Genomic DNA, 27,985 nt, shown 5'->3' on the forward strand with positions numbered 1-27,985 from the left:
AGATAGAAGCTGGACAGAACACCTCGGGCCCTCTCCAGGCAGCAGCGGCAGCCCCAGCCCCTCCTGAGCACACAGTTGCGCTCTGGGAACCCCACTCCAGCTGCCGGAGACTGTGCCTTTAAATTGCTGCTTTCGGAGGGTGCATCTGGGGGGAGGTGGGAGGGAAGGAAACATCTTCCTACCAGTCTCCCTCCTCCCTTTCCTCCAAGACTCTCCAGGTTTTGGAGAGTGACTGCTGCCCAAAGAGAATCTCTTCCAGCTCCCGCTGGCAGGCTGAGGCCCTCCGGAGCCCAGAGAGCCAGAGCAGGAGCCGGTAGGGTTATCTGTGTCAGGATCATTTCCAGGGGAAGAGTTCTGGCCCCTGACAGGTAAGGGCTGGGCAGAGGAGAGGAGAGCAGAGAAGAGAGCGCTGCACAACTCCTAGCCTGGCCCCGGCTCCTTTCCAGCTGACCAAGTTGGAGGAAGGCTCTGTACTTTCAGCGGTCCCCACAGGATATCCCCTCTCACCTTGGCAGCCAGGCTGAGAAAGGGCTCCAGGGTCCCCGCGGAATGACATCGCGTGTTCCTGCAACCCTCTCCATCCTTCTCCTCTGGACCCTGCCAGGGCAGTTCCTCCTCAGGTGAGCTTAGTGGGGGTGAGAAGGAGGTGCATGCAAACTCTGGCCAGGGACAGCAGAGGCCTCTGGCATAGTTTCCTCCAAGTTTGCAAAAAGCCCACAGTCTGGAGGGCTCCAGGGTAGGACACGTCTTTCCCCAGTCAGAACCCAGGAGCCTTTCATGAAGCATGTTAAGGCCCAGGAGCTGGTGGGAAGGCTTCTGTTTGGGGTTGGGGAGCTTTCTGGGCCTGGGGAGTGGCTAGGTAGCTGAGTCCCAGAACAGAGGCCATCTGTCCTTCCATCCTACTCTGTCTCCCTACCATCTTGGCCACACACAGCTCAGATCCCTAAAAATGACACCAACATCTGCCAGCTGCCCACCCAAAAGGCTTCAAGTAGCAGGGATGTTTGCCTGAAACAACATCACAATGAAACTGGGCTGACCAAACTTTGGCCGTCTGCAGTCCCCCTGCCTGTGCAAACACGGCTGCTTGCTGTCCCTGGAGGGGCACTAAGTGGCGGTCATTGCCTGGCCTTGAGGAGCAAGACATGCTTTGGGCTCCCGATAAATGTCCCCCAACCTGTTCCCATCAGACCAGGAGCCAATCTAGGTGGACAGGGTGAGCTGAGGAGGAAAGATGGCTGTGGCTTAGGCTGAACTGGTGTAAGAAGAGTGCCTTCCAACGCGGGAGAGGGGTGAGGGCCAGCACAGTATCCTCTTCCTCCTCTTCATTCAAGGAGCGCCCCAGGACTGCTTGCCTCTGAGGAGCCTCCTGCCTCCCTGCTTGCAGACACAGTGGCTGGCAGGCAGTCAGGGATGCAATGTGCGGGGAGGCAAAAAACTTCTGAGGAGTGAAAGGCAGCCCACGGTAGGATAGCAGCTCAGCTGGAGTTGATAGGAGGATACAGGCTGAAGGGGGCACCCAGCTGGCCCTCCTGGAGGGGTGCTGCCTCAAGACCCAAACTTCAGCGTCAGCATTCCCACTTGGGCAATTAAAGCAAGGCCGACCCTTAGGAAGTCTTGAGCCCAAGTCCTTTATAGTACATACGGAAACTAAGACCTAGAGAGGAGGAGTGACCTGTCCAAGGTCACTCAGGTACCCAGGAGCAGAATCAGAGTTCTCTCCCTACCCCTCCCAGGGCCTTGCCTGAGCAAGCTTTTCAGCACTGGAACCAGCCAGGCCTGCCAGCGTTTGGGACTTCCCAGGAATGAAAGGGAGGAAGGAGTAGCTGTACACAGTCACTCTGTTCTCAGGTCCACAGACAAGGTAGCCCCAGAATAGAAAGGCTGCAACAGAGGTTGGGGCCCAACACAGCTAAGCCCACAGCCTGTGCCAGTGTCCTGGGGCTGGGACTAGCGGGAGAGGTGACCCGAAAGTGGGGCTGAGGAAGGTGGCAAGGGTCAGGCTGCGTTGCGTGCAGGTCCATGAGGCCTGCCAGCTGGCAGGTGGCCGGTGGCCAGCAGCAGCACCCAGTCGGCGTGGACAACCTGTGGTGAAGCCACGCACTTCCGCTTGCTCCAGCACCACCACCAGCCTCCTTGGAGTTTCCATCTCCTTAGGCCACCTGCTCTGGCAGCCCCTGCTTGGGGCCAAGGTGGCCTCTGTGCCCAGGGTAAGGGATTCCTTCTGCTCGGGGAACTCAAGGAGGCAGAACTTTAGGGGGTCAGGGTGTGGCTGCCACTCACCCTCTGCCACTCTGGTTCTTTGGCAGCCCACCCTGTGCTGCTTGTATCATGGTCTTGTAGCAAATGGACTTAATTTTCAAGTCCATGGGTCTGGGTTCGAATCTCGACTTTACCATTTACTAGCTCTATGATCATGAACAAGTCTCTTCACCTTGCTGATTCTCTCTTCACCTATATAATGGGGATAATAATAGTAGTTACTGAGAGGATTGATGTGAGAACTGAACTAGATAAGGTGAGTAAAGCGTTTAGCATGGTGTCTTGGCATTTTTATTATCTTATCCTTTACTGGTGGGTGCATAGGTTTACTGGGAATGAGGAACCTGCTGGCTCAAAGGAGCCTTGGACCCAGAATGACAGCAGTCACCTTACTTCCAGCCCCACAGTGCAGCAGTGCTTGAGCCAGCCCTAGCCCGTGGAGCAGAGGTGGTGGCAGGAGGAGTAGGAGGCGCAGGGCCCAACCAGGAGTCCAGCCTGAGCTCAGCCTTGAGCCCCACCCCTACTCTCAGGCTTTGCTGAGCTCCTAGTCCCTCCTCCAGCTATTGGCTGATAAGCAGACAAGCAGGCCTGTGGACGGGGCTTTGCTGCTGTTAGAGGGAAACTTATCAGGGGAAACCGCGGCTGGCCTCCAGGCTAGGCCAAAGCACACTTGCTCTTTCCTCAAAATCAAATCATTGGGGGAAAACATGGGAGTTGACCTTATCAGCATGGCCATCCTACTGCGGGGCTTTCCTATGCTCCTAGAGCCCTGCTTCCCCACCTATTTTGTTGCCAAAGCAAATTTACTTGCCCGCAGTTGCTACAACCCTGAACTGTGGTCCAGCTGGAACATAGTTTCCTTTTGGAGCAAAGACCAGAAGCCAACCCTCCCTCTCCAGAAGCTGGGTCCTAGCTCCTGAGCAGCAATGCATGAAGGCCAAGCAACTAAAGTCAACTGTCAAGGATGCAATATCCTTGAGCCCTTCCCATCCTTGGTTAGGCCAGATGGGCAAAACATTGCAACGGCCACATTGTTTCCAGTGAGCCGTCACTCTTTGAGTACATTCAAGGCACCTTCAGATAGAGAACACTGGGTGAGGCCTCAGCCTTGGATCTGAGTCCTGATCCTGTCACTTACCAGCTCTGAGACATTGGGCAAGTCAGTCCTCATTCTGTTTGTTTGTTTGTTTGTTTGTTTACTTATTTATTTTAGAGTCTACCTATAAGTGAGATCACACAATATTTGTCTTTCTCTGACTTATTTCACTTAGCATAATATCCTCTAAGTCCATCCATATTATGGCAAACGGCAAGATTTCATTTTATTGTTGTGTAGTATTCCATTGTATGTGTAATGCATGCGTGTGTGTGCGTGTGTGTGTGTGTGTGTGTGTGTGTGTATCTAGGTTGCTTCCATAATCGGCTATTGTAAATAATGCTGTGATGAACATAGTGGTGAATATATGTTTTCGAATGAGTGTTTTTGTTTTCTTCAGATAGATACCCAGAAGTGGAATTTAATGGATCATGTTTTAGTTCTACTTTTAATTTTTTGAAGAACCTCCATACTGTTTTCCGTAGTGACTGCACCAATTTACAATCCCACAAGTCGCGCCTCCTTTTGAAGCCTCAGTTTTTCTCACCTGTAAAATGGAAACAATAGTCCTCACCCCCATCACACTGAAAATGGTGAGGATAAAAAGATCTACTATATGTGAAAGCCATTTTCTAGGACTAACTGGTGAGCTGCCATGTTGGCTTATGGCTGTTTCTGTTCTCATTTTGCAAATGGGCACCCAGAGACCCATCTCCTCCCATCCTCCTGCCTGATGGGTAAACCAGCCAGAAGTGGCTGGGACAGGGAAAGATAAAGGCAGAATAGAACTGTCCTCAGACTTTATCTCTCCTGTCCAGGGTGGCCTTGGCAAAAGAGGAAGTCAAATATGGGACCAAGGGGTCCCAGCTCATGTCTCCCTCTGATTTCTTGGACAAGCTTATGGGGCGGACATCTGGATATGATGCCAGGATTCGGCCCAATTTTAAAGGTAAGCAGCATTCCTCCTACAAAGCCCCTCTTTCCCCACTCCTTTTTGGGGACACACTGCTGAGCCAGCCCCTATTGCCTGCCCCAAAGATAAGAGGATGGAGGTACAGCTCAGAAAAAACCTCCCCTCCCCGTTGCCCATGGGTCTATGTAGGTGGTTCTGCCCTTTCCCAGAAGAGCTCTGGCCTCAAGCTCAGGGAGGGAGTCCTGGAACCTGCTCCCAGCCTCCTGGAATGCCCTGCCAATATGGCTATGCTTTGCTACCCATAGGCCCACCCGTGAACGTGACCTGCAACATCTTCATCAACAGTTTTGGCTCTGTCACTGAGACTACCATGGTAAGGTCTCCCCATTCCCCGCTTCCACTCTGGTGTGAATGGGAGAAGCCCTCCAGATAGCAAGTCTTTTCTCCCGATGCTGTCCTCCCCCAGTTCCATGGTCATAGCCAAAGCCATGATATGTGTGAAGTTGGTCAGTAGGAGGGAAGTTTTCCCCAGCCTGGGGTTTCAGTGGCTAAAGTCAGACAAGCGTAAGCAGTAAATGGTGCAATCTGGGAGGTAGCTTAGTGCAGAGCACAGGCTTTGGAATCAAGACAAACCTGTGTTCAAATCCTGACTCTACCATCGAATAGCTGTGTGACCTTAGGCAACTTACTTAAATCTCTCTTTGCCTCAGTTTCCTCATCTATAAAATGGGGGTCACAACAGCACCTTCCTCACAAGGTGAGTGTGAGATTTAATTGAGATGGTACACATAAGGAAAGCATTTAGCACAGAGCCTGGCTCATAGTAAGTACTTAATAAATGTCTTTTCCCTTCCAATCTTTGCCATATCAGCCCAAGGCAGGCTCCTTCCCCAGTGGAAAATGCCCATTGCCTCTGAAATGTGCTCGCAGCATTTCTTCCCCGCAGCCCTCCTGCCCATGCAGGCTTGCTGTGCCCCTGGAATAGCACTGCCTCTGACGGGCCCATCTCTGCACCTTCCCAGGATTACCGGGTGAATGTCTTCTTGCGGCAGCAGTGGAATGACCCGCGCCTGGCCTACCGAGAATACCCTGACGACTCATTGGACCTCGATCCTTCCATGCTGGACTCTATCTGGAAACCAGACCTGTTCTTTGCCAATGAGAAAGGAGCCAACTTCCATGAGGTGACCACGGACAACAAGTTACTGCGCATCTTCAAGAATGGGAATGTGCTGTACAGCATCAGGTGCCCGTGGGGGGCAGCCCGTAGACTTTGGATCAAGGGGATGAAGCCAGATGAAGGCTGAGGGGTAGGGGGAAGGTCCCTGCGTTGTGTTGGGCCCCGGTAGCTGACGTCACTTCTTTCTTACGGTCCCTGCCAGGCTGACCCTCATTTTGTCCTGCCCGATGGACCTCAAGAACTTCCCCATGGACATCCAGACCTGCACGATGCAGCTGGAGAGCTGTAAGTGTCCCCGGAGAGTCACAGAGCAAGGTCTGGGATCCCAGCTACTTAACCCCATCCCGTGATATTGCAGACAGGAAGAGGGCATCCAGAGTGGGGAGGGACTTTGCCAAGCACACAAATCAGTTCTTGGCACAGATGAGACAAGCAGCCAGGGCACACTAGCACACAATCCAGTGTGTTTTCCCATTCCCATTCTATTTGCTGGCCTGGGTGTTCCGTGGGGCTGGGGAATGGGAAGGCCCCAGCCTTACACATTTGTGTTGATTGTGGACAACCATTTGAGGGGCACTTCCCCCGACCCAAGATATGTTCCCTCTCACAGTGCCTAAAGCAATTCTACCACAACTCCCCCTGAGTTAAGACATTCGAGATGCCTATAAAAATGTCAGAGTTGGCAGGGATGGGGTACTCTTTGAACCCTGATACCTCATGAACACAGATAACCTTTGTAGACAGGCGGGAGAGTACAGTTCTAGGACAGTGCCCAGGGTGGCAATGTCAGCCAAGGACTACTCTATGGCAGAGGTGCCAGCCTGAAGGGGCTTCCCCCACTACAGAGAAGCTAAAGGACAAGGCTGAACCATCATCTATATCTACTCCTTTGCCATCCTCTAGGTAACGTGACACTGTGAGATCAGGAGACATCCATTCGGTCCTCAGAGAAGTAGGCTCGTATGTTTCCAGCATATAATGATTTTGATGGATAGAATGTGTTCTACGTGGTCAACTCTTTAGAGTTCATAAATCTCTTTCACATCCAGGTTTCCATTACCCCCTCACAACAACTCTAAAAAGCAGGTCAAGCATTTTACAGAAGGGGAACTGACTTGCCCAAAGTCACAGAGCTACTCTGGGTCAAGGCCCTACTCTGGACATTTGTGAGCCTTGGTGTTACTGCTCCAATTTCTCCCTGACATGTATGAATATTATCATATATGTGGCAGGAGCCTTCACAAACTGCTAGCTCTCTGTGAGCAACTTGGCCATGTTCTGACCTTAGCTCTCAGTTTGCCCCAGTTCAAGGCCCTGGCTAGGAGTCTGTGATGTGCACATTGTCCCATGCATGACTGGCAAGGTATAAATAGCTCTCTCCTCCCTGGAGTGAGGTAGCAAAAGCCCGGGCTCTGAAGCTGGCTCTGCTCGAGACATGTGGTTGGTACACATGCTTACTCCCCTGGGTTTGAGATGTGGCAGGAGGTTCCCAGCTGGGTTCCTTGGCATCTTTCAAATCTTTTTGACATGCTTTCTAGGTCTGCCAGAATAATTTCTCTTTGGGCTGTTCTCAAGCTTGAAAAGTAGGCAGGAGAGGAGTCTAGAATCTTTCTGATTTACCCAATTTGAATGGGCACATGAGACAATTGACCAAGTACCCTCTTCAGAAAGGTTGCCCTTTCCAAGATGGGCATGAAACTCCTAAAACCCAGGCCTTATCCTCATCTGTTCTTTTCTGCCAGTTCTAACCCTCTCCCTACCCCCACCCAACACCCACACTCTACAGCCCTCTGCCATCTCTGTCACTTTCAGTTGGCTACACCATGAATGACCTCATGTTTGAGTGGCTGGAAGATGCTCCTGCTGTCCAGGTGGCCGAGGGGTTGACTCTGCCCCAGTTTATCTTGCGAGATGAGAAGGATCTAGGCTATTGTACCAAGCACTACAACACAGGTAAAAACCCAGGATCTGTACTGGCCATGAGTCACAGGAGGGTCTCCAGATGGGGGGGAAGGACGTAAGACAGCCAGCCTCTATGGAAGGTCCGATCTGTGCCAGATGTGGTGCCAAGTGCTTTACATGCCTTATCTCGTTATGGTAGGGGTTATCAGTCCCATTTTTCAGAAAGGGAAAACTGAGGTTCTAAGAAGTAAAATCAAGTGTCCAAGTCACACAGCTAATAAATGGCTGATTTAGCATTCAAATCCAGATTTGTCAAATTCCAGAGCCTGTGTTCTTGTTTCTGTCACATGCTGCAGAGCAAATGGGCCTGTGCCAGTGAGTGGCAGGGGTGTGCCACCTGTGTTGAGGCCAACTTCATGGGGAAGGTAGGGAATCTACATCTGGGAGTAATCAGTGGCTGCCCTGGTGGGCTTCTTGTCCACACCTCCTACTCTTGCCACCACGGCCCAACTCCCTTGTACTGGTTTGTTTTCTGCCCCCTGCTGGGTCCTCATTTTTCTCCCCTGGCAATTTGGCTGCAAAGAGCTATGGCCCTGAGATAGAGGCCACAGGCTGAAGAGGGAAGATCCTGGGTCCTTCCAATGGTGTGCTGACATGGTTTCGGTGCCACCCTATGAATATGTGTGTTCATGTATGTGGGGGTGCAGGGAGTGGGGAGAGGAATGGGCCACTGAATTTAGAAAATGCTGGTAGGCGTAGAAATTGGTATAACTTTTATTGGGGGAGAGGGGAAACCTGGTAATCCATATATAGGTCAGAGGTTTTTAAACTTTGGTGTGCGTTATATATCCCTGGGGAAACTATTAAAATGCTAATTCCCGGGCTCTACCTCTCAGAGATTCTGATCTGCATTTGAACAATCATCCTGAGGCTTCTGATACATGTGGTGCAGAAACTTCAATCTAGAAGCTAAAATGTTTCCCCTTCTTATTGATCCAGTAATCCCACTCCTTGGAATTTATTAGAAGGAAATATTCTAAAATGTCATATTAACTTTAGACCTCAAGAAGGTTCCTGGGTCACTGTTTGTACTAGCAAAAACTTAGAACTGTTCTAAATATCCACCAATAGGGCAGAGGTTAAGTAAATTACGTAGTGCATCTGCTTGGTGGTATATTACCCAGATTTTAAAAAGGATGCTTGCAAGTTGCTTGTATCAACATGAGAAAGTACAAGTGGAAAAGGCTTAGATTCAAAGCTGTATACACAGAATGATTACACTGTGGGAAAAGAAACAAATCAAAAGCATGTCGTTAAAAGCCTGGAAGGAAATAGCACAAAATGTTTCTAAAGTGGATGAGAGCAAGAACTTTGGAGTCAGAGCTGAGCTTGAATTCTGGCTCCAACACTTACTAGTTGGGTGCCCTTGAGAAACATGACTTGATATCTTCCATCCTCAGTATTCCTATCTATAAAATGGAAAACAATAATTTTACCTGCCCTAAAGAATTGCTATGGGATTTAAATGAGATTAAACTATATAAAGTCAGGGCACTTAGTACGGGCTTGGTAAATGTCAGTTTATGAAGATTATTATTCTTTCTCTACTTCTCACTTTTTTTCTGTCCTAAAGAAATGTGAATTTTGTCATTAAAAACAAAACTGCTATTACCGAAAAAAAGGGGGTGGGGGAGAAATGAAGGAAAGAAAGAAAATGTGAACACCTAGAAAAAGCATGTCATGGCTAGAAGCCCGGAGTGAGGTGAGGTGGGATGGACTCAGGGAGCAGTAGGAGATCACAGCATCGCAGAGCATGTCAAAGCCAAGACCAATCATTGATGAAATCATTAGCCTTGAGGAATCAGACATGCCTGATAACAGCAAGCTTAGACCGGAATAAAATACCAGTATACACATCCTCTGCTTTTTGGTTATCCTGAGCCTCTGCTTCTGGGAGAAGCTCGGGGCTAGTGTTTTCTTAGCCTCTTGGGGTGCGGGAAGTAGGGTAAAGTGAAGGTGGCTGGCGGGGGAGGCAGAGCGTTGGTACCTGTGCCCAGAACCAATGCACTCTTTGTTGGCGGACTAGAATGCTGCTGCCTGACGCTCCATGGGAACCTGCCGACCGCTTGCTGTCCAGAGCTGGTTTCTGTTGGACATTGTTTCCCGATGTTTGCTCTCCAGCTGCTCTCACTTGCTTAAGACACAGGCAGTATTTATCTCAGGGAATCGTTGTTGCCTAGAGTTTCTCGGGTACCAGCAAACTCAAGCAAGGCTGCTGAGATTTCAGCAGAGTCTAAGCTCATTGCTTTGCTAATAATGATCAGAGTACCAGCTACCTATGTGCTCAACACCTCAAATACATTATCTCATTTAATTTCCACAATAACCAGTAATTGAGTTGATTATTACACTGTTTTATAGGCAAAGCAACTGAAACTCAGAAAGCTTACCTATTTTACCTGAGGTCACACAGCTCTGGAAATGGAAGATTCAGAATTCAAACCCTGACGTTCTGTCTCTGGAGTCCTCCTGCTCTTGATCCTCTTGCTATGCTGTCGTGTGGAAGTCCTTTGGCTAGAAACTAAAGTGCTTAGGAACAGGAGGCCAAGTGCCTGATGGCTTCTCCGAGAGCTTCCTTCCAAACATACAGTTGGCGTTCTCTGGGGCCATTTTGAAAGGCTCACTTATTGGCCCGGCGGAGGTGCCCAAAGGCTGGCCCTCAGAGCTGAGACTGCTCTAGTCCTGCCTCTCGGGCTCAGCTGCAGGCTGGGGACCTTGGGCCTCAGACCTCCCCTCTTCCATTGCAGGGAAATTCACGTGCATTGAGGTCAAGTTTCACCTGGAACGGCAGATGGGCTACTATCTGATTCAGACGTACATCCCCAGCCTACTCATCGTCATCTTGTCCTGGGTCTCCTTCTGGATCAACATGGATGCTGCCCCTGCCCGTGTGGGCCTGGGCATCACCACCGTGCTCACCATGACCACTCAGAGCTCTGGCTCCCGGGCCTCTTTGCCTAAGGTAAAGGACAGGCAAGGGCACTTGCTTGTTACAGAGCTCCCCATTGCCCATCCATCCCGTTTCCTCCTGCTCACTATTTTCTTTGGATTCAAGATAGAGTAGAGCCATTGAACAAAAGCAAGTGGCCTGCATTCTCTCCACCCGGCCCCACCATTCCCTAACCGCGTGGATGCCGGGGTTGTCTGACTACGGAATTGGTAGATAAAGTGCCTGGTTTACTTTGACTTTCAACAGGCAATACTAGCATGTTGAAGATCAAAAGACTCTTAGTGAGTAGAAAGGCCCCCTGCCTCATAGTACAGATGAGAACAGTACAGCCCAGAGAGACAGAATGACCTTCGCAAGGTCATGAGCCACAAAAAAAAAACACAAACAAACAAAGAAACACAAAGAGTTTAAACCAGCACCTGTCTCTTACTATGTCAGAAATCAGATACTACCTATTACAAAGAGCTCTAGAGACAACGTCTGTTCTTTTGGGATGAGAAAATGTTGAGGTAGCAAATAGCAATTAAAGTCAGTGGACTTTGATCGTACAGGGCCTGGTGATGTTTTGATTATGCAGAGATTTGTGCTAATGGGACTGGGCCAGGTTCTCCCCGCCTCATCTCTTAATATAGGGAATTTAGAGGTCACCTCAAAGTCCCTATAGTCAGCAAGCCTCTGAGAAAATCAGAGAGCAAGCCCATTCACTCATTCTATAAACAATTATTGAGCATGTGCTACGTCCCAGGCACTGTACTAGGCCATGGAGAAATCATGGAAAGCAAAAGCAATACAGTTCCCTGTGGATCTTACACTGAACATATCCCCTCTTGCTCTGATTTGACGGGAACCGGGTCCTGTAATCTCTTATGTCCCAGTGCTTATTTCTAAAAAGATGTTTACTGGGGACTTAAACAGCGGTAATCTTTTTTTTTTTTTTTTTTTTATATTTTATTTTTTATTTTTATTTTATTTTATTTTTTTATTTATTAGTTTCAGGTGTACAAGACAAGGTAATACTTAGACGTTCATCATTTATATCCCTCACACTGTGAACCCCCCTCCCCCCATCCATTATCCCTCCGACCTCACACCGAGCCATCACATTATATATATAAAATTATAGTTGGCATTCATTAATGTTTAGCTTCTGGTGTACAATGCCATGATCAGGCATCCACAGTATCTCTGAGGTGGTCTCCCAAATAGGACGCATGTCCATCGGATACCCAACAAAATCTTTACAACATTATTGAATAAGTTCCCCAAAATAATTTTCAAAGAATCCTGAGGCCATCTTGTGGTTACCAGCTGCTTCCTAATCCCTTCACCTTTCCCCTTATCCCCAACCCCCCCCCCCGCCCATCTAACAACTCTCGGTTTTTTCTTTGTGTCCTCAAAACTGTTTCTAATTAGTTCATTCACATATTCTTTTCTTTAGATTCCACATATAAGTGAGATCATATGGTACTTGTCTTTCTCTTTCTGACTTATTTCACTTAACATAATGTTCTCTAGATCCATCCATGTTGTTGCAAATGATAAGATTTCTTTCTTCTTTATGGCTGCGTAATACTCCATTGTATAAATGTATTGCAGTTTCTTAATCCAGTCATCTACCGATGGGCATTTCGGTTGTTTCCATATCTTGGCTATTGTGTAAAGTGAAACAGCGGTAATCTGGACATAAATGGTGAATTTACCAGTTTGCCATATGAGAGTGAATAGTGTGGTTAACAGCAGATTAGATTTGGGCAGATTTTGGTTTAAGTCCCAGCGTCATCATTTACTAATGGTAACTCTAGGTAAATTTCTTAATCTTTCAGTCTCCTCTCCCGTGAGAAAAAGAACATTAACCTCTTCTATAGGGTTATTGCAAGAAATAAATAAGACAATGTATTACCGCAGAACAGTGTTTGGCACATAATAACCAAGCAGTAAATGCTAGCCATTGTCATAATTATTAGATGTCAGAGTGGAAAGAACTGAGTGGTGGACCTAGGGCTAAAGCAGCTTATAGTGGTCCCAATTATTTTTGAGATGCCGAGAAACCTTTGAGGTGGTCCAATGCCTCAATGGACAAATGGGGACAGAGTTCAGATTATGATCAAGTGTCTCGGGGGAAATTGTCAGAGATCTTTTCCTATAAATGTGTTTCCTAAATGGACAGGAGTATTGAGAAGGGGCTGTGATGGCCGTGCTGTGGTAATGGCCTTGTATGAAGACCAGAAGCAGAAAATAGTTCAGACTGAAGAACCCTACCTTTGTTGATTGCCATTGCCACACAAGGAGATTCTTCTCTAACTCTGAGAAGTGCTGGGATTTATGCCTTATTTTTGCCAAGAGAACTTCCTTCTCTAGCGCCCTCCTGTGAGCAAGCACAATCAGTCGGCTCCCAGGAATCTCTTAGTTTCCTCATTTGGAAAAAAAATGGACTTTGTTGGAGGGTTTTGTTTTGTTTTTGCAGTATTCGGTGACTTCTCATCAGAGTTTGATGACCTTCTTGTGGCCTCATTGACCAGTAAGCAAAATCTGTAGGCATGCAGCCCAGACTAAATAGCTTCATCGACCAGCCCCACAGAGCAAGGGACTGAGTAAGTCAGGGAGCTTCTGCTCACTTTTTGATTTGTGCAACATTAGATTTGGTGCGAGCCTCAAGGGAAAGGTGGGGCCAGGTCAGGAGCTTCTGAAAACTACACCAATCCTACCCCCAATATGACCCTAGTGTCCAGGATGAGAGAAGCAAAGGCTCACTTTGTAAGAGAACTCACCTGGGATGGCCGTTCCCCGGGAAGCCACTCCTTTGCCGCAATGGGACTTCCGAAGGCACCAATCACTGTCTCTTTGCCAGGTTCTTGATCTATACAACTGCAGGTGGTTTGGTGTTGAATGAAACGGCTAAATGGAAGTTTTTACCAGAGACTGACAGATTTGACCTAAAGTCTCAGCAGTTGGAGGAATGACCCAATTTTCTCAACATCCAGTAATCTAAATGGCCCATAGTTCTTGGAGCAAGGCAGTAAAACCGAGGGCAAAAAGAGCAAACAAAAGCCAGCAGACAAATACATGCTAAACCACCAATCCATCCATCTATCCACCCACCCATTTCATCCATCCATTCAAAAAATATGTACTATTGTACTATTTTTACTGCCAGGCACTCAGCTAGGCATTGGGGATTGAACAGTGCACACGATAGAAACTGTCCCTCCCATCAAAGAGCTCAAAGTCTAGTGAAGGAAATGGCCAATTGTATTTTATGGATGCTAAGAAAGTGTAGATAAGCTGGGCATATATAGCAGACACAACCAACTCAGAATGGGATGATTATGGAAGGCTTCCCAGAGGGTGTGGTATCTACACTGAACATTTAAGTAAAACTTATCGAGGTAAAAAAAAAAAGACAGAGAGAGATTGTTTCCTTGGGAGACTACTGAAATAGTTCACCATGTCAGGGTCATAGATTGCAAGGGGTGAGATGAGGCTGAAGGAGTAGGCAGGGACTACAAAGATGTCACGCTAAGGAGAGTATAGACTGTATCGTAAGGGTAATGGAGAGCCAAAGAAGGGTTGGTAGCAGGGTAGTGATATGATCAGGTTTATATTTTGAAAACAAAACTCAGGCTGCTGTTTGGAGAACACATTGGAGGTGACAAGCATAGGTCCAGGGAGACCATTTAAGAAACTGTTACAGTCCTTCAGATGAGCTAGAATAGTGAGTGGACGGATTTCAGAGATATTTGAGATGTATTATTGACACATTCATTGTTAACAAGACTTTCTTCCTGCTGCTTAAAGTGTCCTTTTCTTTTGGTGGTCCAAAGGCCTTTATGGACCTCCCTGTTATTACCTTACTGCTAATCTTTATGGCTGTTACTTGACTTCCCTGGGGGCACAGTGGGATTGGGAGATGGTGAATGAAATAGGATGCCCTCTTTGTAGTAAGTGCAACTGGAAACACCAAAGGATACTTAATCAGTGTTGCCTAGCAACCCACCATCACCATCTACCTCAGTGAAATTGCCCTAAAAGAGATAGAACAGGATTTCACAACCTTAGCATTGTTGCCAGTTGGGGATAAGATAATTCCTTGTTGTGTGTGTGTGTGGTGGGGGGCGGGGTGTCCTGTACATTATAGAATGTTTAGCAATATCCCGGCCTCTACCAACTAGATGCCAGTAGCTACCACCCCACCCCCCAAAATTGTGCAACCAAAATGTCTCCAAATATTGCCAAATGCCCTTGTAGGGAGAGTGGGGGAAGTCATCCCAGGTTAAGAACCACAGAGGTGGAAGGTTTGTCCAGTGAGACCTGCTCCTTACCTGGAGTCTGCAGTACCTTCACTGTCCAACATAGCAGAGGCTGATGAAAGAGGTTGTCATCAATTCAGCTCCAGCTGAGGAGCCCCCTAGAGTGAATTCAGCAGCTCAAAACTATGGAGGGAATCAATCTAGTTGAGGAGATGAAAAGACTTTATAAACCCGAGTTCTGAACTCTCTCTTAGCCCCACCCAGCCATAACCCTGTTCCAGGAGAGGTGAGTGTTCCATCTTCACAAGGGAAATGAGAGAGAAAAGTACTTACGGGCTGGTAGTGAGAGGAGAGCACTAAGGACTGGATAGGCGATGCCAATGGTGTGCTTTGAAATTAGAGAAGTTTCCATAGCTGGGGTGGGTGGTGCTCCCTTGGGATCCCTGCCTGTTCCACTCTCCAGTGTGGCAGGTGAGGCCCCAGTTCACCACTGAGCCCAATTCCTCAGCAGGGCTTCTCACAAAGAGCAGCAGAAAAACCACAGGGTCAAGGGAAGAGCAGGGGTGGAGGAGGGAAAGGAAGGAATTCCTAGTCTTGGTAGAGACTACGGCCTGTGTAAATGACGAAGCAACTGAACTGAAAGCCCAGAACCTCCGCCCCAAGATTATGCCTCCTAAGGCTTTTCCTCTCTAGGCCTCAAGTGTCCTCACATGTCTCACATGGAAATAACGAACCCTGCCCAATTATCACCGTGACTGTGAGGGCCCTAGGAGATAACAGAGGGCCAACAAATGCAGTGTTCATGTTCTGTCTATTGAAAGAAAGAATCAGAAGATAAGAATGAAAAGAATAAGAAGCAGCAGAATCAGAAACAGAAGTACAAAAAGAAGAAAGGAAGGAATAGAAGTGTAGGGAGGAAAGGCAGATGCTGGGGAGGGGGGTGGAGAATGCAAAAAGGTGAAGAATGATGGGTAGCCCGCTCTTTTTGACATGGGCCTTCAGACAACGGGACAGATCGGGGAAAGCTTCTTTAAAAGGCAGAAGAAATTCAGGATAAAACTGAAGAACAACGGGCAGTTGATATGGGCTGGCAATCCACTGACTAGGCCGTGGAAGGACTCCGAGGAGGCTGACTGCTCTGTTGGTCGATGTTGCAGGTGTCTTACGTGAAGGCAATTGACATCTGGATGGCTGTGTGCCTGCTCTTCGTGTTCGCCGCCCTGCTCGAATATGCTGCTGTCAATTTTGTCTCACGTCAGCATAAGGAATTCATAAGACTTCGAAGAAGGCAGAGGCGCCAACACATGGTGTGTATAACTAGGAAGGGGCCTGCTTCCTTTCTCCCTGGGACTCCCTCCTCCCCCAAACCAAGACCCAACCTGGGGCTGCAAGGATTAGACAGGGAGCCTGGATCCTAGCCCCAGGCTGGTCACAGATAAGCTAAGTACTTTAACGCCTTTAATTCCATTTCTTTATCTGTACAATGGGACATTAATCCGTGTAGGGCAGTCCAGTAGGGTGATTAAGAGCATGGGCACAGTGCTTGTACACAGTAAGCACTGAAAAAAATGTGAGCCAGTATTAGAACCTCATCATGTTAGTCAATATGAGATTGCTTTGAGAATTAGTAATGGTTGCTCCTGACTCTCCCCCCACCCAGGAGAAACGTACCTCCAGGTTGTCATACACGGATTGGTGGTTAAGAATTTAAGAGTCAGGCACTGGTACTTTTCTAGGGGAGCATTGTAAAAGGGTCCCCACAGCTAAGCTAGAAAACCACCACTTGCCTCTTCTGGCTGTTGGATTTCTTCACCTTGATCTTCATTGGGAACATCAGAGTTGTTGGGTACGAACTGTTGTTCTCCTTCACTCTTGTCTGTTAACCCCATTTCTTCTACAGTAGAGTGATCACCTGGGGAAATTGAGTAGGGATCTTGTCGTCATGACAGCAGAGTTTACCCCATTGCCCAGATAATAGGTGTTTGGTACATTGCCATGGCAACAGAGGTGTCTGGGCACTCTCACAGAATCAAGTGCCCAATTATGAGCAAAGCAGAAAGCCTTTGCTGAAGTATGTACTGGCTCCTTAATCATCGAGACACAGAGTTCTGGTCTGTCTTGAGCTCTGACTCCTTGTTTTCTGCCTAATCTGGAAGCGCTAAGGCCAAAGGGGCAGGAGCATGTGACCTCTGGGGGGAAGGGGACAGAAAACAATGATCTGAGCTCTAGCCTGTCCCACTCTAGCACCAAGGCCCTTCTCTCCTCCTAACACCCCGCCTCCCGCCTAAGCTGCTCCTTGGTTACCCCTATCATATGTTCTCACTAAATACATCTCACAACTACCTCTGAGATTTCGTGTCCCTTGCTAAGGTCCCTTTCTGTGGAGGGCAGGGTTCCTATCTAATCTAGTGGTTTTTAGAAATTTATCAGTTCTTTTTTTTATTTTTATTGGCGTTCATTTGAACTAAACTGACAACATGTGCTGGGGAGCAAGATCGGAAATGCTCTGCAGAATAATAGTCTTGCAGTTTCTTTCTTCTTCTTTTTTTTTTAATTGGGGAACAGTGTGTTTCTCCAGGGCCCATCAGCTCCACGTCATTGTCCTTCAATTCAGTTGTGGAGGGCGCAGCTCCAAGTCCAGTCACTGTTTTCAATCTTAGTTGCAGGGGACGCAGCCCACCAACCCATGCGGGAATTGAACCAAGAACCTTGCTGTTAAGAGCTCAAGCTCGAAACAGCTGAGCCATCCGGCTGCCCTGCGGTTTCTTTTGTGCATTTCAAATTAAGGAGGGAACATAAGGAAGATTACATGGAGGTGGTGGAAAGCAAGGTGGGGATTGGGTTACAGGATAGTTAACACGGTTATGTGCTCTCTTGAGGGTGGTCATGGCTTATTTCAAAGTTGTATTAACCTGGATGCACAGAAACAACTGGACAGGACTTGCTTACGGCGAAGATGAGCCTTTCACTAAAGAAGTTATACGTCTGGGGCGTGACTACCCACCATGAATGAGCTGCCCAGTTAGGAATTTATGACCAGGTCATCTTGTGAGGTTGCTTTCCATAAAACCCCCTTTTTTTGTCCCCAGTTCTCCCTTTTGGTCATAAATCAATTCAAAGGATGCACTGATAACCAACTTTTTGATCGGATAGTATGGTGCACATTGCTAGGAAGGCTCATTCCTAGGAAGTCTCGGTATCGATGTCGTCTTGTTGACCTTTGGGGATAGGGCAATACTGTAACTGTGGGATCTGAGTTGAGGCCCAATTTTCCCCAAAAAGGGAAGGGTAGATAAATGGAATGCAGTCAGATCTTAGGGCCTCCATTGTGGAAAAACTCTGGATCATTTCTATCCTATGCACTAGCATGATCCAAGTCTTACCTTCTGTCTAATTTTTCTGTATTTAGTATCTAGTATAATATTTACTATGTTTACTATATTATAGTATAAGCCATAAAAAGAGTATTAACAGTTATCATATACATGTTCTTTAATCATAAACATTAGCAGACAGGTAAAGACAATGAAACAAAATGTATTCTGAGTTCAATATCAATCCACAGAAATTCGTCAATTCTTACCCGACTTTAATCCTTTGTTTGGGCCCTGGGAAGTACACCCTCTAGTGGAAAGATCCATAACTGCATCTCCTTGAGTAGGTCCCATTCTTCAAAAGACCTGTAAGCTCCTCCTATTCCATGCTGAGGGTCGGGGGGAAAAAAAATACACAGACTTAGCAGAAGGGCTAGAGTAAACTAATTGCCTCTACTGTCTCTTTAGCTATGTCAAACCTGCCTGCAGGTACCAAAACCTTATCTTTATAGGAGTTTGTAATTTTGTTGCTTTTTCAATGCCTACCTTGGAAAACAAGAGCAAACCGCCAACCAGTTCCAGAGTAATTTTGCCAGCTGAATTGCCGGTGTGGGTGTCCCAGCAACAGAAGAAAGTTGCAGTTACTATAGAGCTACTCCAGGTTGACACTAGTCCCACCACTTCCCCTGCACCTCTCCAACCCCCAACTGCCTACAAGCTGTCCTGGTTATATGTAGATGGATCCTGACCTCATAATGAAGTCTGTCCTAACCAGTGCTCAATTATGACAAAGTTTTAACAGTAGCAGGGCTGTGCTTAGGCTCCTGGATCCTGCCTATGAGTGGGCTCGGCTTATTATTAATGGAAATAAAATCTGAAAATCAAAACCTGTGCCATTAGTCCATGTCCCTTTTTGAGTTTCTTAAAGCCATCTCCCTCCCTGCAGAATGGTCAAGGGGATCTTGGAGGTCACCAAGCAAGGTGGAAAAGTTTATGCAGAGTTAAGCCATTTCTAGAACTTCTGTCTGGGACCTGCTGTTCCAGCAAGAGAATCAGAAATCTTTAGTCTGAGAGGAGCCCTTTTAGGGAAGGGAAGGGAAGAGTATCCATATGATTTTCAGGGAACCCTTAGCCAAGAGCAAGTTAGGAGTGTCCTAGGAGCCAGCCAGCTATTCACCCAGCTCTGGGCTTAATTCTGTTCTTCTCTAATCTCTCCTCAACCACCCATCTCCAATGCACGGTAGTCTTCTTCCATGTTACTATCTAAAGTAGTTTAACTTTTCCCCATACTTTTCTGCTTTGTCTTCCCAGCTAGTCTATAAGTTTCACAGGGAGGGGTCTGCCTCTCTCTCTCTCTCTCTCTCTCTCTCTCTCTCTCTCTCTCTCTCTCTCTCTCTCTCTCTCTCTTTTATTTTTTTTATAACCTCAACGGGCCCTAGCACCAGGCTCTGGACACAGCAGCCATGTAACTCAGTTTACCATTCTTTGCAGGCTGACTGACGAGGGTTCTCTTTCAAGCTGGACAGAAAGGAAGCCTTGCCATTAGCAATAGAATACCTTGAGACATGGAAGAAATTTCGAAATACTGCCAAGTTCTCTCAGAGCCTTGGTCCCAGAATGCTGCTTGCCTCTCTTCCTCCCCCAGCACACTCCCCCATTCTCCAATCTCTTCTCTTCACTTCAATACCTATCACTCAGTAGCTATCACTCTTCCTCATCTCCACACCTCGCTTCCCACACTGTGTATTCCCTCCCCAGCTGGGTTTTGGAATATCTTCCCTCTCTAGCTCTCCAGCCCTCCTCCCCTACAGATAGCTGCAACAAAAATGCTCTAGTTCAACAACTATGAAAGCCACAATGTGGTGGTTAAGTCTCCGTTTTCCCTGACCAACACACACACACACACACACACACACACACAAACACACACACACCAGAATTGGGCCTAAATAGATAATACCTAAATCCAGGACCCCCACCTTTGGATGTCAGGCCACTCATCATTGCTCCCCCAACTATAAATGGTTTAACATGTTAAAGAAAAAAAAAAGAAGCCAAGAACTGCTTACTCTATTAGCCATATTTTCTCTCCTGTGTAAAATAGCATTTTTCAGCTTGGGCAATATTTCCAAATAATTCCCTTTAGATTTACTGTGATTGCAGAAAAGGGGAAATAATTAGATCTATAGAAATAGCAATTGGATTCAACTTTCTCTTTCAGAGCATTTTGCAAACAAATTATTCCGGGTTAGTGTCCTCTGGCTGGGGTGCTTAGGGGATCATGATGAGTGATTGGGACCCTGAATTGGAAAGCAAAACAGAAAATCATCTTATTTATAAGCCCCCCCCCCATTTTTCAATTACTTGAGAGATATTTTATTTACCTCTGGTTCTTCATCTCTGAAATGGGTCCTGCACAACCTGTCATGTAGTAATAGCACGGAAATAAATTCGAGAATACAGGTGAAGTGAGCCAGGGCCTTTGGTGATTGAGATTATGTGAATGACTTTGAGCAGAGAGCTAAGGCTGCCCCACTACAACAACTCAGAGTCAAGCAAAACCACAGTACTGAGTTGCCCCTGACCTACACACGTACAACTTTCTCCACAGAGACTGGCAAATTCAAGGATTGTCTAGCAAAGCTGTCTGGTGCACAGACTTGAGATTCTCCCCTATGCCAAAGGTGTCACTCTTTCTAGAGGCTGAAGGGCATCAAGATATTGTGCATGTGTGGGGCAAGGAGTAATTTTTTTCCTGCTGAGCACTTTGTAACTAAGATTCTCTTCTGAGTAGACACCTCAGTTTGTGACCTCAAGAAGGTACTGGCTTCATGTGAACAAAGCGATTTCCTGTCCTATATTCTAAAGCGTGTGGCTCATCAGACCATTCATTCAATCAACTGATATCTACTGGGTGCATACTAGATGCCAGATCCTGTGTTAGGCACTGGGGACCCAACAAAGACTGATGCTCTTTCCCAAGTTGGTAGCATGAGCGCACAGGAAGCAAAGAAAGAGGTGGGATCTGTTGGTGACTCTCTGGCCTGAGTTTGCTGCCCCTGATATCCAGTAACAGGCTAGGCCTTCTGGTGATATAATAACCAATGGTCACTGGGACCCACCAGACCAACATCTCATGTATGGAGTCACTTTTCAATGTGTTATCACAGCTGCAGAGGTACCGTTATAAGGACTCTAACTGCACAGCATGTGTAAAATCTACTTTATCCATATTTTCCACGTACCGTGTTTCCCTGAAAATAAGACCTAACCGGACCATCAGCTCTAATGCATCTTTGGAGCAAAAATTAATATAAGACCCGGTCTTATATTACTATAATATATATTACTATATAATACTATATGTAATATATATTACTATATATATTACTTATATTACTATAAGACCGGGTCTTAGTATAATATAATATAATATAATATAATATAATATAATATAATACTGGGTCTTATATTAATTTTTGCTCCAAAAGACGCATTAGAGCTGATTGTCAGGCTAGGTCTTATTTGGGGGGAAACAGGTTATGTATATCTATGTCACATCCATTCAATACGCATATACCTTATTCTGTTTTAGCACTGAAAGTCTCCAGTCTCAGGAAGCCCTCAGTTCTGGGCAAACCAAGAAGGTAGTTGGCATCATCCGTAAGGGGGCATTTCACTTCAGGTGATTTCTAAGATAACTGAAGCTTTTACTTGTGTAAACATGAATACTTTTTTAAAAAATGTAACCATCTTTGAATGAAGTATTTCTAGGTTCTGGTATATACTTATGTGTCTTCTAATTACCAAACTATGAACTATCACATTTTTTAAATAACTTTTATTGGGGAATATTGGGGGATAGTGTGTTTCTCCAGGGCCCATCAGCTCCAAGTCGTTGTCTTTCAATCTAATTGTGGAGGGCGCAGCTCAGTTCCAAGTCCAGTCACCGTTTTCAATCTTTAGTTGCAGGGGGCATGGCCCAGCAGCCAGAAGCTCAGCAGCAGCTCGGTGTCCTCAATCTAGTTGTGGAGGGTACAGCTCACTGGCCCATGTGGGAATTGAACCAGCAGGCCTGTTGTTCAGAGCTCGTGCTCTAACCAACTGAGCCACCCAGCCGCCCCACTATCACTTTTTTTTTTAATTAAAGTTTATTGGGGTGACAATTGTTAGTAAAGTTACATAGATTTCAGGTGTGCAATTCCATAATACATCATCTATATACCACATTTTGTGTTCAACACCCAGACTCAGTTTTCTTTCCATCACCATATATTTATATATTCGATCTCCTTTACCCTCATATACCACCCTCCTCCCCCTGACCCTCTGGTGACCACTAGACTACTGTCTGTGTCTATGAGTTTTTGTTTCTTTATTTGTTTGTCTTGTTCTTTTGTTGTTTACAGTTTTATATACCACATATCAGTGAAATCATATGGTTCTCTACTTTTTCTAACTTATTTCGCTTAGCATTATAATTCCAAGATCCATCCATGTTGTCACAAATGTTCCTATATCATCTTTCCTTACCGCCGAATAGCATTCCATTGTGTATATATACCACAACTTCTTTATCCATTCATCTATCAAAGGATATATTAGTTGTTTCCATGTCTTGGCCACCATAAATAAAGCTGCAATGAACATTGGAGCACATATAACCTTACAGATAAATGTTTTCAGATTTTTTGGGTAGATACCCAGGAGAGGGATTGCTGGGTCATATGGTAATTCTACTCGTAATTTTTGAGGAACCTCCACACTGCCTTCCATAACGGCTGCACCAGTCTGCATCCCAACCAATAGTGTATGAGGGTTCCTTTTTCTCCACAGCCTCTCCAACACTTGTTACTATTTGTCTTGTTGATGATAGCCATTCTGACTGGGGTGAGGTTTTCATTTGCATTTCTCTGATGATTAGTGATGTTGAGCATTTTTTTCATATCTCTATTGGCCATTTGTAAGTCCTCTGGAGAAATGTCTCTTCAGGTCTTCTGCCCATTTTTTAATTGGATTGTTTGTTTTTTTGTTGTTGAGTAGTATGACTTCCTTATATATTTGGGATATTAGCCCTTTATTGGAGGCTTCTCTGATTCGGTTGGTTGCCTCTTTATTTTGTCAATGGTTTGTTTTGCTGTGCAGAAGCTTTTCAGTTTGATATAGTCCCATTCATTTATTTTAGCTTTTGCTTTCCTTGCCTTTGGAGTCAAATTCAAAAAATGCTCTTTGAACCCAAGGTCCATAAGTTTAGTACCTATGTTTTCTTCTATGCAGTTCATTGTTTCAGGTCTTATGTTTAGGTCGTTGATCCATTTTGAGTTAATTTTGGTACATGGTGACAGATAGTGTCTAGTTTCATTCCTTTGCACGTGACTTTCCACATCTCATAGCACCAGTTATTGAAGAGGCTGCCTTTTCTCTACTGTATGTTTTTGGTTTGTTTGTCAAAAATTATCTGTCCATATTCATGTGGTTTTATTTCTGGGTTCTCAATTCTATTCCATTGGTCTGTGTGTCTGTTTTTCTGCCAATGTCATACTGTTTTGATTATCGTTGCCCTGTAGTACAAGCTAAAGTCAGGGAGTGAGATACCTCCAGCATTGTTCTTTTTTCTTAGGATTGCTTTGGCTATTCGGGGTCTTTTGTGTTTTCAAACAAATCTCATGATCTTTTGTTCTATTTCTTTAAAAAATGCCATTGGGGTTTTGATGGGAATTGCATTAAATTTGTATATTGCTTTGGGTAAAATGACCATTTTAACTATGATGAGTCTTCCAATCCTTGAGCACGTAAGGTCTTTCCATGTCTTTGTGTCTTCTTCAATTTCTTTTAAAAATGTTGGGCCTCAGCTAATCTCATAATCAATTGTGGAAAACTGAAGCCCTTTGCTCTACGTTCAGGAACAAAACAGGGCTGTGCCCTATCACCTCTGCTTTTCAACATAGTGTTGGAAGTCCTTGCCAGAGCAATCAGGCAAGAGAAAGAAATAAAAGGCATCCAGATTGGGAATTAAGAAGTTAAATTATCACTCTTTGCAGATGACATGATGCTATATATAGAAAACCCTAAAGACTCCACCAAAAAGCTGTTAGAAACAATCAACAAATACAGTAAAGTTGCTGGCTACAAAATCAATATACAAAAGGCCATTGCATTCCTATATACTAACAATGAAATCTCAGAAAAAGAAATACAAAAAACAATTGCCTTTGCAATTGCAGCAAAAAGATTAAAATACCTAGGAATAAACTTAACCAAGGATGTGAAGGATTTATATGCTGAAAACTATAAGACATTTTTGAAAGAAATTGAAGAAGACACAAAGAAATGGAAAGACATTCCATGCTCATGGATTGGAAGAATCAACATGGTTAAAATGGCCATGTTACCCAAAGCAATATACAGATTTAATGCAATCCCCATCAAAATCCCAATGGCATTTTTTAAAGAAATAGAACCAAAAATCATCAGATTTGTTTGGAACCACAAAAGACCCCGAATAGCCAAAGCAATCTTAAGAAAAAAGAACAATACTGGAGGTATCACACACCCTGACTTTAGCTTGTACTACAGGACTACGATAATCAAAACATCATGGTATTGGCAGAAAAACAGACACATAGACCAATGGAATAGATTTGAGAACCCAGAAATAAAACCACATAAATATGGACAGATAATTTTTGACAAAGAAGCAAAAAACATACAATGGAGGAAAGACAGCCTCTTCAATCAATGGTGCTGGGAGAATTGGATAGCCACGTGCAAAAGAATGAAACTGAACTGCTATCTGTCACCATGTACCAAAATTAATTCAAAATGGATCAAAGACTTAAGCATAAGACTGACACAATAAACTGCATAGAAGAAAACATAGGTACTAAACTTATGGACCTTGGGTTCAAAGAGCATTTTTTGAATTTGACTCCAAAGGCAATGGAAGTAAAAGCTAAAATAAACTAATGGGACTATATGAAACTTAAAAGCTTCTGCACAGCAAAAGAAACCATCGACAAAATGAAGAGGCAACCAATTGAATGGGAGATAATTTTTGCAAACAGTGCCTCTGATAAGGGGCTAATATCCAAAATATACAAGGAACTCATGAAGCTCAACAACAAAAAAACAATCAACCCAATTTAAAAATGGACAGAGGACCTGAAGAGACATTTCTCCAAAGAGGACATATAAATGGCAAATAGACATATGAAAAAATGCTCAACATTACTAATCATCAGAGAAATGCCAATAAAAACCACAATGAGATATCACATCACCCCAGTCAGAATGGCTATCATCAACAAGACAAATAGTAACAAGTGTTGGAGAGGCTGTGGAGAAAAAGGAACTCTCATACACTGTTGGTGGGAATGCAGACTTGTGCAGCCGTTATGAAAGGCAGTGTGGATGTTCCTCAAAAAATTACGAGTAGAATTACCATATGACCCAGCAATCCCTCTCCTGGGTATCTAGCCAAAAAATTTGAAAACATTTATATATAAAGACACGTGTGCTCCAATGTTCATTGCAGCTTTGTTTATGGTGGCCAAGACATGGAAACAACCAAAATATCCTTTGATAGATGAATGGATAAAGAAGTTGTGGTATATATGCACAATGGAATGCCATTCGGCAGTAAGAAAAGATGATATAGGAACATTTGTGACAACATGGATGGATCTTGAGAGTATAATTCTAAGCGAAATAAGTCAGACAGGAAAAGCAGAGAACCCTATGATTTCACTGATATGTGGTATATAAACCAAAAACAACAAAAGAACAAGATAAACAAATGAGAAACAAAAACTCATAGACACAGACAATAGTTTAGTGGTTACCAGAGAGAAAGGGGGGTGGGGGGAGGGAGATGAAGGAAAGGGGTATCAAATATATGGTGATGGAAGAAGAACTGACTCTGGGTGGTGAACACACAATGGGAATAATAGATGATGTAATACAGAATTGTACACCTGAAATCTATGTAATTTCACTAACAATTGTCACCCCAGTAAATTGAAAATAAAAATGTTGGGCTGACCTGGTGGCTCAGGTGTTGGGAGCACAGTGCTCCTGATGCCAAGGTCTCCCGGTGGATTCCCAAATGGGTCAGTAAGCTGCGCCCTCTACAGCTAAGATTGTGAACAACAGCTCTCCCTGGATCTGGGCTGCCAGTGAGCAGCAGGAGGTCAGCCGAAGGTCGTGGGCTGCTTTGTGCTGCCAGGAGCCGCCGGTGACCACTAGCGATATCTGCCAGGAGCTGCTGTGAGCGGCCAACCCACGACCGGCCACCGACTGCCTCAGCGCGGTGAGCGCAAGGCTCATAATACCAGCGTGGGCCAGGGATCAGTATCCTACATAACTGGACTGAGAGACAATGGTTTGAGCTGGTGTGGGGGGGAGGGGGAAGCGTGGGGGAGGAAGGCGGAAGAAGGAGAAAAAAATGTCCTGTAGTTTTCAATATATAGGTCTTTAACATCTTTGGTTAAGTTTATTCCTAGGTATTTTATTCTTAAAATATCACTTCTGATGGCAAGATGTCCTTTAGAAGTAGACAAATTAGGTGTGTTTGGGTAGTACATAAACTAAGTAAATAGGCTCTGAGTGGGGGACTGAAGGACTCTTATATGAGTGAGCAAAGCTTTCTCTATTAAACACCTAGGGACTTTGGTTCTCTCTCTCTCTCTCCCTCTCTCTCTCTCTCTCTCTCTCTCTCTTTCTCTCTCTTTCTCCTTAATTCCTGGATCTCAGCTGTGTTATAGCTACTTAGTCAGCTGACTATTGGATAAATGAACTTTGTGTAGTCTGATACATTACTTAGTACTTATATAAAATTTACTTCCTCAGTGTTAGTGTGTTCATCATAATGCATGTATTATAGATGAAAGGGATATGTACCGGGTAACAAATGTTACCCTAGATGTACTCACCCCTATGTCAAAATCTGATTTACAGAGGAACACATGTATCTGCAATAGAGTGATCAGCTTTACCCTACTTTGGATAACCCACTAAGTTATTTAAAACTTTTAAAATTTTCAGCTTTGAGTTGATATAAACAACTTTTAAAAGGATACTGTGTACAAGGAGAATTAATTCTGCAGCTCTTGAAAGGCTTTAAAGTCAAGTTCACCAAGCCTAAAAATCTCAGCTGTGCTTTCTAAAGGTGTCATTGTTCTGTTTATTCTGTTTATTATCATTCAGAGATAACTTGACATTGAGATGTTCCTCCCACAGTGAGTTGGCACTTCACTGGATTTTAGATGGCTGTAAATGATGTTACGCATTTTTAAAAGGCAGCTCAGGGCTTATCTGCAAATGGAATCATAACATACCATAGGTACCATGTATAGCTGCTTAGCATACAGGTACTATGTTTCCCCAAAAATAAGACCAGGTCTTAAATTAATTTTTGCTCCAAAAAACACATTGGGGCGTATTTTCAGGGGATGTCTTATGTTTTCATGTACAACAATCTACATTTATTCAAATACAGTCATATCTTCTTCTTCTGGAACATCATCATAACGTACTAAATGCATCCATCCAGCTGGTGATCTTAACTGGGGCTTATTTTAAGGGTAGGTCTTATTTTCGGGGAAACACAGTATCTCGTGAGTAGTTTTGTGGCCATTAAAAAGCATGCAATGGGCCCTCCAGATGCTTCATCTGCATAGGCTCATCTATGAGTTATTTGTGTGGCCTGGTCTCTATCCCTCTGCCATAGAGCTGTGACCTCAAGTTGTGCCTTTTCTTCCATGTAACTCCAGGAAGAAGATATCATCCGAGAAAGTCACTTCTATTTCCATGGCTATGGCCTGGGCCACTGCCTACAGGCAAAGGATGGAGGTCCAATGGAAAGTTCTGGCATTTATAGCCCCCAGCCTCCAGCCCCTCTTCTAAGGGAGGGAGAAACCATGCGGAAACTCTACGTGGACCGAGCCAAGAGGATTGACACCATCTCCCGGGCTGTCTTCCCTTTCACTTTCCTCATCTTCAACATCTTCTACTGGGTAGTCTATAAAGTACTACGATCAGAAGATCTCCACCAGGCACTGTGA

General features: G+C 45.2%; 1 protein-coding gene across 1 annotated transcript; it reads left to right on the forward strand.

The window, feature by feature from the left end:
• Window positions 1-549: 549 nt before the first annotated feature.
• LOC308494749 (glycine receptor subunit alpha-4) lies at window positions 550-27,985 on the forward strand (the record flags this gene model as incomplete). The annotated part of the gene is made up of 9 exons (XM_081042670.1): window positions 550-620; window positions 4,177-4,307; window positions 4,577-4,644; window positions 5,294-5,517; window positions 5,654-5,736; window positions 7,264-7,404; window positions 10,161-10,375; window positions 15,768-15,917; window positions 27,695-27,985. The coding sequence occupies 9 exons, from the start codon at window positions 550-552 to the stop codon at window positions 27,983-27,985; spliced, it is 1,374 nt and encodes a 457-aa protein (XP_080898796.1).

Source organism: Rhinolophus hipposideros, assembly GCF_964194185.1.
Source record: "Rhinolophus hipposideros genome assembly, chromosome: X".
Classification (NCBI taxonomy): Eukaryota; Metazoa; Chordata; class Mammalia; order Chiroptera; family Rhinolophidae; genus Rhinolophus; species Rhinolophus hipposideros.